At 43.6% G+C, this 14902-nt stretch overlaps 3 protein-coding genes across 3 annotated transcripts; all 3 read right to left on the minus strand.

Moving 5' to 3' along the window:
• Positions 1-1158: 1158 nt before the first annotated feature.
• LOC117842329 (uncharacterized) lies at positions 1159-2159 on the minus strand. The gene has a single exon (XM_034722730.2). It carries the CDS (start codon positions 2068-2070, stop codon positions 1390-1392), a length of 681 nt encoding a protein of 226 aa, XP_034578621.1. The 5' UTR covers positions 2071-2159; the 3' UTR covers positions 1159-1389.
• Positions 2160-8131: 5972 nt separating this feature from the next.
• Positions 8132-8974, minus strand: LOC117844467 (uncharacterized). The gene has a single exon (XM_034725164.2). It carries the CDS (start codon positions 8877-8879, stop codon positions 8343-8345), a length of 537 nt encoding a protein of 178 aa, XP_034581055.2. The 5' UTR covers positions 8880-8974; the 3' UTR covers positions 8132-8342.
• Positions 8975-10596: 1622 nt separating this feature from the next.
• Positions 10597-11531, minus strand: LOC140221735 (uncharacterized). The gene has a single exon (XM_072291621.1). It carries the CDS (start codon positions 11445-11447, stop codon positions 10776-10778), a length of 672 nt encoding a protein of 223 aa, XP_072147722.1. The 5' UTR covers positions 11448-11531; the 3' UTR covers positions 10597-10775.
• Positions 11532-14902: the final 3371 nt, after the last annotated feature.

Consider the following 14902-nt stretch of genomic DNA (forward strand, 5'->3'; position numbering starts at 1 on the left):
ATGAGGCGATTTCTGGTGCAGATAAAAAATCGCGTGCAGGTGCATATGGAATGATACTGGGTCATTATGATCTCTGCATGATGCTTGGTTTCCAAAAAAGGGACTTGATAATGCACGGTAACTACTGATGTTGATGTAGGAGTACACACAACTTGGAGAAGGTTGGTGCTGCTAAAAGCTGTTGGTTTGAGTTTACCTGCTGGTAGAAATTGCTTTCGTCAGTTTCTTGGTAAGCACACGGTACTGACACATCTTAGAGCTGTGCACCATTACTCTTTCACAGAACAAAACTAGGGAAAATAATACAGGAACGATAATATTGGTATTGGTTTAGTAAGAAACTGCTAGCAGGTGCGTGCGTGGATTATTGCTATCCGATCCACAGCATGGACACATGGTGAATTTTATCAGGACAGATAGTGAAATAGGTGCTGGTAGGTATAGCTCTTGGTTACATGTTTTTTCTTCGAAAATAGTTTTCTTCATATAATTATTTGATTGATCGGCCATCTTTTTCATATAATTGCGCACTGATGCATTCTCAGTGAAGTGCTAATAAGAACACCTCTATGAGTTTACTCAAGATCGTCTTTAAACATTTTTGGAAAAAAAAGGGCAACCTTAATTAAAATGGATCTGAATAATTCTCAACAAGAAAACCTGACTAACTCTGGTGTTGATGTGCTTCAACAATGAAATGATAAGGGGATCACGTAATTCATAGGATTTTTCCCGGAAACAATGTTCGTAAGATTATAGTCCTACAAAATAAGTAAATAACCTTTCCATTCCCTGCAAAATTCCAAACATGCTGGCACTGAGTTGTTACGTAGCTCTCACTGAAAATGGCATGCAGACGCTTGTGGCAAAGAAAGTACCGCGCTAGACATTCACAGCAAAAACTATGGCGTGTAGATGACGTTTGTCCCAAAATTAGCAACCATTTAACTCTTCTTCTTAATACAAAGATACGCAGCTCACCTGCGTATTCACGAAAAAAATTAGCAACCTCTTGAGATTCACTGCAAAACTTCACTTTCAGCATAGTAGCATGTATTATTGCTCTTAACCAGCTTTCTGGAAAACGAGCATTGTAAAACAGCTTTAAGCAATACTAGAAACACACAGTATTTTGCAAATATGAACAACTCTCAAGAATGTGATAGAACTCTTTTATTCATACAAAAGATATACATACGGTGAAGCACAGATCTCTCCTAGCTGAAAGCGCAGCGCTAACTAGCTCATCACAAGCAAGCTCTCGTAATAAGCAAAGCACACAGCAATACAGCATCATAACTCATACACATAACTGTGCATAGACACAACATGCACGGGCGTAAAATGATAGAATATAGATCAATAGATGACTATGTCTGCAATCTCCGCTCATGGTTTCGCCTCCGCCGGCTCCGGGTAGTGCTCCTCTGGCTTCGGTGGCAGCTCGTGCTTTGGCTCCTCCGGCACCTCTGGGTGCGGCAGCTCCGGCACGGTGGGGTGAGGAGGCAGCTCGGGCTTTGGCAGCTCCGGCACGGTCGGGTGCTCTGGCACGGTGGGGTGAGGAGGGAGCTCGGGCTTTGGCTGCTCTGGCGCGACCGGGTGCGGCTCCTCATGTTTTGGCAGCTCAGGCTCAGTAGGGTGAGGTGGCAGTTCAGGCTTCGGAATCTCCGGCACAGGGTGCGGCACCTCGGGCTCGGTAGGGTGAGGAGGCAGTTCGGGCTTGGGCAGCTCTGGCACGGGGTGCGGCTCCTCAGGTTTGGGCAGCTCTGGCTCGGTTGGGTGAGGAGGCAGTTCAGGTTTGGGCAGCTCTGGCACGGGGTGCGGCGCCTCAGGCTTGGGCATCTCCGGGACGGCGTGGTGGGGTGGCACCTCGGGCTTTGGCAGCTCAGGCACGGTAGGGTGCGGCGGCAGCTGGGGCTTGGGCAACTCCGGCACAGCAGGGTGCGGGTACTCCTCCTTGGGCGGCGCCTCCTCCAGCAACCGCGCCGCGCCGCTCATGCCGCTGCAGGAGAGCAGCAGCGCCATGAGGAGAAGCGAGGACATGGTGGTGCTGCTGGAACTCCAAGCCATGGCTGGGGTGGTTTGCACTCGTGATCGATCTACTGTGTGCTTCTTGTCCCGATGAGAGAGCAAGATCGTTGTGTGTGATGGCTGGGAAGGGAGCGAGGCCTGGTATTTATAGCGCTCGATGAAGCCCTTGAGCTCTCATCGTTTGGTAGCTGGTAGGTCATCTGCATCAACGTGGTTGTTTAACTTTTTCCTTGCGATAAGGTTTAATTAGTTGGGAAATCCTGAGACCTGGGTGATCTGGTTGGTCGATATGATGCAGTGGTATTGTGGCGACTCGTACGTGTGCAGTGTGTCTCATCATCAAATCTATTTTTGTTTGGCCACCGGGGGTGGTTGGGCAAAATTATGGACTTGCATGTCAAAAATCGACTTAGAAACAGACTAACATGGATACGTCTGTAGTGAGGAGAGGATGGGTGGATCTGCTTGCTCTAAACTAAAGAGACCCAGTTGAAAATGACCCTACCGCCGAAACTTATCCAAAGTGTTATTTTTCTTTTTTGCTTGATGCTTTAGCTTTCCTTTTTCAATAATTTCTTTGAGTTGTAAATGTGAAGTAGTAACATTTACATATAGATGTCCTGGAAGATAGATGCACTTCAAGTATAAATTTGGGTACACTATTGTCACATGAAAAAAAATATTAATAAGTCCACTAAAATTAGTTCCATAAAAAAATTTATGCCCAACTAAAGATGTTGGATTTAGTTATTCCAATAAGTATACATGATGGTTGGATTAGGAGTAGTTTGCCAAATTTATCTGCTTGTTTTCCAACCTAGCTTCTTCTTCATGCATATGTATAAATGATATTTGTTTTGTAACAGGTTATGCATGCCGTCATGGTCAAAAGCATATACTATTGAATTGTAGAGGTAGGAAATGACGGGGAGGAAGAGGGAGAGCGCCGAGGTGAGGAAGAGGCGGACTTTGGGGGTCGAGGATGGCGCTGATGTCGGAGATGCCGCTGAAGAGATTGAGGTTGAAAAAGAGGCCGGCGAGGACGAACATGATGACGGAGGCGGCCACCATGCTGGGCTCATTGCTCTTCTCTGTGTAGGATGACGTGAGGTTGCCGATGCACGAGTTAATTTCTACTACTGGGCAGCTGGGGAGACCCATCGTTCTACAAGCTTGAGGGTCGTTTTCAGGGATGCTAGCTACCATGTATGGCCTGCACGCATATATAGGCCAGTGTGCAAGGTCATCGTCGTCGTCAATCGTCCGTCGAATGGCATCACGTGCATGCCAAGTAAACTTGTTTTGCTTTGGTGTCAAGTACGTTGAGATGGATCGACGGATTGTCGATGCATGTGTGGATCAAGAGACGGCGTCGCAGGTTTAGAGGGCTCTTGGCATGTGCAGATGTGCTCTTGCTGATCATCACGTACGTGATGAGCTAGCAGTCTTTGCTTTTATTCTTCTTCTCCGTCTTTGTCTTTGGTATTTGTTCCATTTTTTCTTTTCTTTTCCGATGTTTGCCAAATCAAGGACGTACAGGGCCACGAACCTGATTCACATTATATTATTGGAGCTATGCTTTAACACGATGAATCCGCTGAAAGGCTGCACTAATTAAAGATTGATGCAACTTTTTGTCAGCTGTATGGAGCTTTTGTCATGTGTAAGGCAACTCTAAAGTTGTGGAAACGAAGCCGATAGTCTTTTATTATGAGCAAATTCTAGTTACGGCATCACCATCAGCTCGATCTCCGGTTAGGTTATTGCTGGGAGCATCTGATCTGGTCAGGGGGCCGGCTAATTGCTAGCTAGCAAAGCACATGCACCTTTTGTTTCTGTAGCTGGATACTGCACTTCTCTCTGTCCCTTCTATATATCCCAGTCAGCCTATTCCGAAATGTGTTGATGCACATGAGGACTATGGTGGTGGAATCTCATCTTCCTAGTTGTCTCGTTGTAACTGTATCTTCTTAGTTTGTAAATCAATGGAAGGAAAGAAAAATATCCATCGCAGCAATGGTGCATGAGTTTTCGCATAGTGCTAAATTTTATCTTACAAGGTAGTTGTGTCATGACACCTTCACGACCATGCACAAGATGACTGATGTCACCAATGTATTTTTACGTGGATCTTGAATGATGCTCGACTATTTCCCCTCAAACAAAATTAGTAGTTTGCTTGCTTGTTTATTAGCAACTACTGAATAGATGGCACCATCTTTTGCATGATTTAAAGGGATATTGTAATCAAACCCAAATTTAAAGTCGATAATTAAATACATTTAGTCCGTCCACCGTACTCTCACATGGGAATAAAAGTTTTGAGCGCCATCAAAAGTAAAAAAAATAGTAAAAAAGTTAAGCCAATAGCTAATAATAAAAAATATTTAGAAAAGGAAAAATATTATCACACTAGTAGAAAAACGATCTTCCATCCTCAACAAAAATCTCGATTGTTTTTGACCCGGGACTAAAGTCCTGGGTCTAAATTTTGTAGTCCGTGAAGACACCTTTAGTCCCGGTCGGTAACACCAACCAGGACTAAAGGTGATCCTGCAGTTCGTGGAGACATCTTCGTGCATATATATAAATGATATTTGTTTTGTAACAGGTTATGCATGCCGTCATGGTCAAAAGCATATACTATTGAATTGTACATGCATCATCTTTTAATAGTTACCTATGAATAAATCATTTACTTATATAAGTTCTTTAGGTTGTCCACGGTCATATTATCTATATATACTTATTTTATTTCACCATCAATCTTCTTTACATGTATGTTGAAGCCGCATGACTGGAAGTAGTATTGGTAGACTTATATATTGAAATGAAGTTTCAAAATACAAATTTCTAGTATAAAAGTGCCATCATCTTTTAGTAGTGGTAGATGATATGTCCATCAACCGCGAGACACGGTGCACTGTGTTTTGATTTTTAAAACCTGAGCTGTTGGTAGCTACTTCCTCCGTCCCAAATTATTATTTGTTTTGGCTTTTCTAGGTATATGATCTTTGATATGCATCTAAATAAATGTTATGTGTAGATATATAGCAAAATTTATGTATTTAGGAAAGTTAAAATAAATAATAATTTAGGACGGAAGGAGTAGAGTAGTATCTAGGAGGTCCTTTTGCCAGAAGTGGAGCAGCTTTGGCACAACTGTTTTCCTTGTTTATTTCCACAAACATCTGTATAGTCATTCATATCTTATTGCTAGAGGTAAAGGACTGTACTGATTTGCAACATTCTAACGCGCAAAAAAAAATATAAGCAATTTTAAGCCACATCTTAATAATATACATGTAAATAGAAGTATTTGGAGGACTCTATTGAATCATATACAGAAATGATCATGCATATATAACATGAAGATAAATAAATAAATAAAAAACGTGTGATACATACCGTGCATAGCTAGACTCGCATGCATACAAAACAATGTACATTACATCATCAAAGTACAAGCATATACATACAGAGTACACTACTGGTAACATCGATCATGCTCTCCTAGCTAGCCCATGGCCAAAGAGGTCGCAGCCTCGCAGGCATACGTCGAATTTGGCACCATATGTACGTACACGGTACACAGATGTAGAAAAATAAAAAGGTGTTTATTGATACTGGGGCAATGAGGATGCAGGTCGATCATGGCTTGGTGTCTGGCACCGGGTAGTGTCCCTCGGCCTTCGGTGGCAGCTCATGCTTTGGCACCTCCGGCACGGCGGGATGCTCAGGCACCTCAGGCTCGGCGGGGTGCTCCGGCATGGCGGGGTGTTCCGGCACCTCGGGCTTCGGCAGCTCATCAGGCACGGCAGGGTGCTCCGGCACCTCAGAGGCTTTGGCAGCTCCGGCACCTCGGGCTTCGGCAGCTCGGGCGATCGAGAACAAGATCGTTATGCGTGGTGACTGGAAAGGGGTCGAGAGAAGCATGGTATTGTAGTGCCAAATTATGAAAATCGACCGATCGTTTGGTAACTGGTTGGTTATCTGCATCCCCATGGTTGTTAAATTAGGATCCGTGTGATCTCGTTCTCCTGATCCATGCATCCTTTGATTTGTTCGGAATGCTGCGCGACTTGCATTGAGAGAGATCAGCTGGTCGTTGGTTGAATCACTTTCTTGGCACCTTGCGTTGTGGCTATACACGTGTGCGACGTATCCCATCGTCTCATCGTTGTGCAAGTGTTTGGCCACCGGATAACGCAAAGTATAGGGACGTCATTCATGTCAAGGACAGGCTGAGACTGAGAAACCAACATGATCACGTGTTGCGAGCTGGACGAGAAACGCCTTACCAACCGTCATTAGATCAAAGCAGCATAGTGGCGAGATGGAATACAATCACTCAATTGACATGGGGTGGATCTAGATCCAATACAACCCAATTGAACTATATATAAATACATAAAAACTCGTTCAGAAAGTATCATATGTCCGGGGAAAAAATGTTTTAAGGTTTTTTATTATGTCGATGTAATGATCTTGAAACTAATAAAGTTTCCATTATCAGAAAAAAAATCAGAGGAAAAAGCCCGGCATGTCCCCTCCCAACTCTCAATCTCACGAGCAAGGACTAAATACTTTTTACTAGATATCAAGCATATTTCAGTAACAATGAATTGATTTTCATAGCAGTTGTAAAGCGAGTTGAAAATAGCCCATAAAATAAATGTTGAAGGGCCTTTTTTCCTACATTGATAATTTTAAATTTTAAACAAGTTGCATCAGCTTACATGCACTCCTGAATTATGTATGTTAGTCTTTGGTTTAATTCAATTATTTTACAAGATTTCTTCGAAACACAGTTACACGTCCCGGGAGCAAACTCATTAACACCCAGCTGAAATGTGTTCTACAGTTCGTCATAGTTCACACTTCACACTCAAATGAGCACCCCTCCTGCAAGTTCTCCAACATCAAATAGATTCGACGTTTCCTCCAGATTTGGGATTAAATTTAGTGAAGTATATGTTGGATATATATTCCTACATCCACAAATTAGCGAGTGTACTACACTACTACTAGGGCATTCATTATATTAGCATGTATGTGTCTGTGGTGCAGGTGGTTGTTTGGTAAAATTGCATAGACACCCCTATAAAAACCACTTCAAGTTCGCATTGCCCCCCATAAGTTATTCTGTTACAAATACCCACCCACCTACTTATTCTACTGCAAATATCCACCCAGTGTGTGCAAACTTAACCGATTCAACATGATTTCAAAAATAGCGAGCCGCCAATGTGATCTTTACTGAATTTAAATACTTCTAGGAGTATAATCTTGAAATTTTCTTTTGGAGACTCCACAAAAAGATTTGGTAAATTTGTGCATACTGGGGTGGTTTTTTGCAACAAAATTGAGTATCATGGTGGGTATTTGCAATAAAAATGACTTATGAGTGGCAATGTGAAACTTGAAGTGGCTTATTGGTGGTTTCTGCAATTTTACCTCATTAGATTATAAATCAATGTTTCCTCTTGTTTCTAGTTCTAAGGGAGAATATTTTGCTCACTTTTGGAAAATATAATGCAATCATTTGGAAATGATTTTGCATTTCGTTCATCCATAGAGAGGCGATATTATGTGCAATTGGTAATGAAATGCATCTAGAACCTTTTCTTTCCTAGAGTACTAGTATATGTGAAAATGTTCAGTGAAACCAGACTTTCCTTTTCTTTTTACCAGTGGGAACAGAATTTTTCTAGTTATTGGGATCGATGTATATGTTATGACAAACAATTCCTACAAGACTCGCAATTTTTAGTTTTGGATAAACTAGGTTTTAGATGATTCACATTGTGAAATTGGTTTACTAATTTTTTCTAATTATTTTTGCAATGCATTAAAGACATACATGGAAATGAAGTAAGCAAGTGCATTTGACGGGACACTGATCCTTAATTAGAACTAGAAACAGCCACAGATTAATCCAACACAAAGAATGCTTATGGGGAATCCTTCATATAGTACTACTACATTGAAAGCCTACTTATCTTGTAGTCAGTCATGTATGTATTTGCATGCCCACATCATTTGTAGAGTTTGGACATCCAGATAACTCTTTAATTACTGATTAAATATTACTCCAAGATAAATGAAACACATCTCATACACATACTCTGTATATATATAGTGCATAATAAAGGACAATATATACGTACATCACCAAACACAACATTGAAAAGTAACAATCCTAAAGCTAGCTTGTGACCAACAAGATCACATTCGAACATAAAAATATCACACCATAATACACAAGCACATAACGTTTTTATTACAGGGGCGACAGTGATGCAGTCCGATCATGGCTTAGTCTCTGGCTCTGGGTAGTGGCTCTCGGGTTTCGGCGGCAGCTCATGCTCTGGTACCTCCGGCACGTCCGGGTGGGGCAGCTCCGGCTTTGGTAGCTCTGGCACCGTGGGGTGAGGAGGCAGCTCAGGCTTCGGCAGCTCCGGCACGGCGGGGTGCTCCGTCACCTCTGGCTTCGGCAGCTCTGGAATGGCGGGGTGAGGAGGGAGCTCGGGCTTCGGCAACTCCGGCACTTCGGGGTGCGCAGGCACCTCAGGCTTCGGCAGCTCAGGCACGGTGGGATGAGGTGGCAGCTCAGTCTTCGGCAGCTCGGGTACGGCGGGGTGCTCCGGCAGCTCGGGCTTCGGCAGCTCCGGCACCGTGGGGTGCGGCGGCAGCTCGGGCTTTGGCAGCTCCGGCACGGCAGGGTGTGGGTACTCCTCCTTGGGTGCCACCTCCTCCAGCACCCGCGCCGCGCCGCTCATGCCGCTGCACGAGAGCAGCAGCGCCACGAGGAGAACAAGGGAAGCCATGGTGCTCCTGGCAGCCATGACTGGATCGATGCTTAACACTTGTGAGCTTTTCTGTGCCTCGAGTCTCAGTACGTAGAGCGAACTAGATCGTTGTGTGATGGCTGGGAGGGGAGAGGAGCATGGTATTTGTAGTGCAAAACGCATGTCCTGTAACCACGATCGTTCAGGTGAGCGTTTACGTCCTGGAGCATCTTGTATTTTGGTAGCAGCTGGTAGGTCATCTGCATCTTTGGGTGGTTAAAATTTTGTCCTCGATTCGTGTCCTCGTGATCTCCCTCCTGACCCCTGCTTGCGTATGATTTAGTTGGTTGGGAATACACTGATATCTGATCGATCTGGTTGGTTGAAGCACTACATGTTTTTTGGCAACACGTGTGCGATTTATCTAATTGACCCGTATGTGTTTGGCCAGCAGATGATGCAAAGGACGTGCAAATGTCAAGGACAGATTGAGATTTGTACAAGCATGAGCTATAAAGTCCACGCTGATGAGATGTGTGGTTCGGAAGCAGTTCTGAAGTTAGTTGAAAATGACTAGTGACGTGTGAAATGTCCAAAGGGGCCTTGCTTCTCATTTTTGGCCTGGCCATTTTTCAAATAACTTACGTCAGTTTACATGCACTGATATGGTAGCATAGAGAAGAAGGCTTAGTTGTTTTGCTTCCCTCAGTTGCTTTAGAACATTATTTCTCAGAGAATCAATATTGAGGCATGCATGTTCCAAGATACGTGTTGGGCGGCATGCATATGCATGCTCAAAGATACGAGTTGGGCGTGGTGATTTGAATTGTCAGAGAAATATATTTTGGGCTCTTGAAAATAAAATTCAATTGTTTGATAACTGCTTTTGCATTTTGTTCATCAGGGCAACATTTTAATAATTAACTGGTAATAACATGTGCTGTTATTTATTATTTAATTTGGCCTCAGTGATAATATATATGTGGAGACATTATTTCATCAAAGCTGAAATCTTTTATCGACAAAAGTATTTGTAAATAAAATGCTTTGTATTTCTTTTTTTATCTTTTGATAAAAAGAAAAGGTGGAGTGGCATTTGTTTTTGATAAAAAGAGAAAGTGGAGTGGCATTTGTTTCCCACAGAACTCTTTACTGTTTTGGAAAAACTTGTGTACCTGAATTTTTGTTCTTTTGAAACAGATTAGGTTGTAGATAGTTGGACTCGAAACTGAACTACCAACTTTATTTCTTTGTTTGTGTCGGTAATGCATTAAGAACATGCTTAAATGACATGAATTTTGGTAAGGTTTATGGAAATGGGACAAAGGAAGGACAATCACATGTCTAAGAATGAACCCCTTTAATGTATCAACACAAGCAGCTACGTAGAAAACATAAGGTATTTAATTCATCATAGTGGTTCTAAATTCAAGGCTGTGACACATACATTTTCAGCCACATATTTAACATATGCATACCTTGTGCACAACTAATTTGGAGATTTCATTGTTTACTCCCATGGTTTGAAATTATGAGTATTTTTGTTTCATTAGGATAACCCTTTGATCAATAATTTCTCTATTATAGTACATGATTTTTGTGACAGGAACTGATGTCATTTAATTCGTAAACATACTTTCTTAGTAGTATACTTTTGTACCATATAAATAAAATAACAATAGTGTAACTGTGGGCCAAATTCAGCCCTAACAAAAGCGAAGTACGCCTTGAAATTACAAATGGAAGGATTATATAATAAGAGACCATACTAATGTAATGAAAAAAATACGTGTATATATATCATACGCCAAAAGCAATACACGGGTAACATCATCAACCGACAAATCAAAGGAGCACAACGTACAACCCTGAACGTCAGGCTCCTACTGCAACATCAGATACACACAAGTACAGAACGTATTTTATTACTGGGGCAACACGGGTGTAGCTCGATCATGGCTTGGCCTCTGGCACCGGGTAGTGGCCCTCCGGCTTCGGCACCTCCGGCACGTGAGGCGCTTCTGGCTTTGGCAGCTCCGGTACTTCGGGGTGAGGCGGCAGTTCAGGCTTCGGCAGCTCCGGGTGCGGCAGCTCGGGCTTCGGCACCTCCGGGTGCGGCAGCTCTGGCTTTGGTACTTCAGGCACGGCGGGGTGCGGCAGCTCGGGCTTCGGCACCTCTGGTACGTGAGGGTGTGGCAGCTCCGGCACGGCTGGGTGTGGCAGCTCGGGCTTGGGAACCTCTGGCACAGGGTGAGGGATCTCCGGCTTTGGGTGCTCCGGCACGGTGGGGTGCGGTGGCAGTTCAGGCTTGGGCAACTCCGGCAAGGTAGGGTGCGGTGGCAGTTCAGGCTGCTTCGGGTGCTCTGGCTCGGTGGGGTGCGGTGGCAGTTCAGGCTTTGGGTGCTCTGGCACGGTAGGGTGTGGAGGCAGCTCAGGCTTTGGGAGCTCCGGCACGGTGGGGTGCGGCGGCAGCTCTGGCTTGGGGGTCTCCGGCACGGTAGGGTGCGGCGGGTACTCAGGCTTCGTCTCCTCCAGGTACCGAGCCGCGCTGCTCATGGAGCTGCAAGCGATGAGCAGCACTGCCATGAGAAAGGCGAGGGAGGACATGGTTTTCTTGGAAACCATGTCGAATGGCTTGTGCTTTCTCAGCTGCGATCTCTGTGTGTATCAGTGTGAGCTAGTTCTTTTGTGATGTTGTGATGGCTGGAAGGGAAGAGGAGCCCTCTATTTATAGTTGCGAAGCAAGGCTTGCTGCATGCATGCATGGGTGTGCTTGCAGGAGTCTTCTGGTCTTGGGTGCCTGGTAGCGGTAGGTCATCTGCATTTTTTCCTCCTGAAACCTCTAGACTCTAGGTTATCTCCTCGATTTAATTAGTTTCCATGCAATCTCTACTACCAGTGTCAGGTTTAATCAGTTGAGAATACTCTGAAACATGCGTACGTGATCTGGTTGGTGGATGCTTTACTTTTACAAGCGTAGTTTCTGTTGGTGCTAGGTGACATGTGTGCTACACGTCTTCTGTGGTTAGGCTACCAAATGTACTACCGCAAAGTGACACCGTGCATGTGAAGAACAGCAGATAGCTGAGATACAGAGAGCAATGTGAAAACCAAGCTGACGAAACGATTGGTTTTGGTAGTTCCAGATAGGGTTGACAACGACGACGGCACTAGAATAAGGTAGGAATGAACTTGCAACGTATGCAGTCACAGTACGTAGCAGGACATGAACCAGAAAAGGAGTTAATAGCTAGCTTATCTCTCTGACTGAGATGCCATTTACTCGAATGGTCAGGTACACAGAGTCCTTGCAGATCATCTGACAATAAAACGGAGTGGCAGTTCAGCTGCTTCGAGTACGTGGTAGTAGGTTCTGGTCGTTTTCGTCATCCTTTTTAGAAGCTTGTTTCAGATGCCTGCGATATCGAGTTGCTGAAGTCCAACTGATGACCCGGTTGACGATCTCTGCTACAAACTAAAAGAGGTGATGGAGCACGCTTTCGCGTAGCAGCGTTCAGGCGTTAGGTCACCGGTGCAGTACGGTGTGAATGGAGATGTATAGCTGGGCTCGTCCTTCTTAAGGCTCAGGAAGCCAGGAACACCGGCCGACACGTCGTCAAGAAGGACCAGTGTGAGGAGATATGTCAGCTGACATGATGATATATCGGCACAGGAGAGTTGTTGGGATGCGAAATCAGAGCAGAAAATGATCGCATGTCTAACAGTGTTGAATTTGCTGCAGACACACTTGCTTCCGTTGCTTGCATGTTGAGTTAATTGTGGTTGATAGGCCATCGGCATGGCCGTCTTGGAAAATAGGAGCACGTAGCGCACAACCGTGAACCGCCCTGCCAAATGTCACTTCACTACGGCTCCGAAAGAAAGGAAACCACAGCCAGTGGGGAAAAAATACAGCTGGGGCGACTTGGACTCAACTCACACCCCACCTACTACTCCTGGTCCGTGCATCACCAGAGACGTACACCGCCGACCACCGATCGACGCTCCTGCTGTACTCGCTCGCACGGCAAGCACGAGCACTAGATGGCAGGAGACCGCCAGACCCCCAGGCGGATGGATGGAAATTGGACTGACAATTTGGAAAGTGGGATCGATCGAGCCTCTCGGCCTCTCTGGTGTGAGTCCGTTGATTTTTATTGACTTGGCCCTTGGGCCTTCGCGCTTCACCTATGGGCTACGACTGCCGAGCGCTTGGCATGGCCCAAGAAAAACAATACCACACAGCAGACACAGGGTCATCTTTCTTCTCACGCTTGTCGTTTTGCTCATCGTCCATGGCGCCCGACGCCGTGCTCGGCAGAAAAACGGATGGGTAGAGGCAAGGACCAGTGTCCAGAGGTGTAAGAGGGGTAGTGGGCTAGCACACCAGTAGCTGGGGCGGCCACCCCACCCTGCCGATAGGGTAGCTCCGCCCCCGACTACAGCTGGTTACCAGTAGTTAATAATCAGAGGTGCTACAAAACCCTTAGATAAGCTTTCTGTTTTTACAAAGCGTCCATATACATGTCACATTTTGTAATTCATGACCATCAATTAGTGTCTCATTATATTATTTTGGTGACATAAATTAGTTGAGAGCGTTATATTCATATTTGATGACACTTCTCATGTGCAATTATTGTTTTGTATAGTACTATTTACTAAATGAGTTCTCAAAAATATCATCACAAAGAATATGAGTTGAAAGAATGCCATCCCAATGCGTCCTTTTCAGTTGCAAAACACCATTCTGTCATGTTTTCCATCACCAACAAACATCAGAGAACTATTTGGATGGAGAAGCTTTTAGAATATCAATACTACCCTAATTTTCATCTTGTTCCTCTTTGCATTGCGGTTTTATTTTACTAGTTTTGCCCAAAAAAAAATAGAAATTCTACAAAACTTGGGTCTTTTAAAATCTTTTTAGATGGATTAAAATAATTAAATTTTCTTAGGTGAGGTTAGCACCTCTAAAACAAAATAATCTTTTTTTTAATAATTTTGGAAACTTCTAACATATTTATATAAGGCTTGAAGTTACTTCAAACTGCTGTTAGATACCTCCTAAATAAAGATAAAAGTAATGGCAGTCCACATGCAAAGATAGAAAGGAGGAATAGGGGTAGCCATGTGTATGGTATTTGCAACTCAAGACACTTTGTGATGTCATTCTTCAACTTATGTTATTTGTTATGATATTTTCCAACTCCATAGATCTTTTATGATGGTACTCAGAATATTAATCCGTAGACAGATTGTATCATATAACGGACTAATAACCAAAGCTCAATCCTGAAGAACTAGAACTTCAGTTCGTACCATGTCATATATTTATCCAATCAAATTAAAGGATCGATTTATTTGGAATGCTGATCGTTAAATTTATACTGAGACAACTAACAATAACTGGAACTGAAATGACGAGTCGGCAAAGATCTATAGTGACTCATGGTTGGTTGGTAATTGGTATGGCGGCTTTTACCAACTCCAACATAGTTGGTGATATGAGGCTGTGGTATTGTGGATTCGGTGAAAGCGTGCATTGAATGATATTAATGTATATTTCCCAATGAATTGATCTGTTTTGGAGAGATTGGTGTTAATTTAGCTATAGAGTAATTAAAGAGGACAAAAAAAAGATGGGTAAGACCTCAAACCATTACATTTTAGATGAAAACAAAGTTACTCAAACCTTGCTGAAGCTACATAACTACCGTAAGATCTTACAATAGAGAGTAGTTCATTAATTTGATGGTATAAAAAATAATGGCCACGAAGTAAATGTCTCATTCATGTTTGTCCACATGTTTCTGCAATAATAGCCGCAACAACGGCCAAATTTCATGAATAAAACGAAGAGAGCTTAGGAGGTCTTTTTTTTTCCTAGCATTCAATGGACACATGTAATGCATTCGTCCATGACTTCAATGAAATTCTGAAATCCATGCATTTGTTCGGTAATTCAGGGTCGAACTCGATATGAATGGTTTGACAGAAATACGTAGATATACAAACGAATCCATTTATTTATACACATGGATCTCGGCCAGAACACACAGAGATCACAGTCACGGCCG

The sequence above is a fragment of the Setaria viridis genome, chromosome 2 (genome assembly GCF_005286985.2).
Source record: "Setaria viridis chromosome 2, Setaria_viridis_v4.0, whole genome shotgun sequence".
In the NCBI taxonomy this organism is placed as follows: domain Eukaryota; kingdom Viridiplantae; phylum Streptophyta; class Magnoliopsida; order Poales; family Poaceae; genus Setaria; species Setaria viridis.

What these genes read in the sequence shown, in the direction of transcription:
- LOC140221735 (XM_072291621.1), bottom strand. Translation starts at nt 11,447, where the DNA reads ATGGTTTCCAAGAAAACCATGTCCTCCCTCGCCTTTCTCATGGCAGTG.
- LOC117844467 (XM_034725164.2), bottom strand. Translation starts at nt 8,879, where the DNA reads ATGGCTGCCAGGAGCACCATGGCTTCCCTTGTTCTCCTCGTGGCGCTG.
- LOC117842329 (XM_034722730.2), bottom strand. Translation starts at nt 2,070, where the DNA reads ATGGCTTGGAGTTCCAGCAGCACCACCATGTCCTCGCTTCTCCTCATG.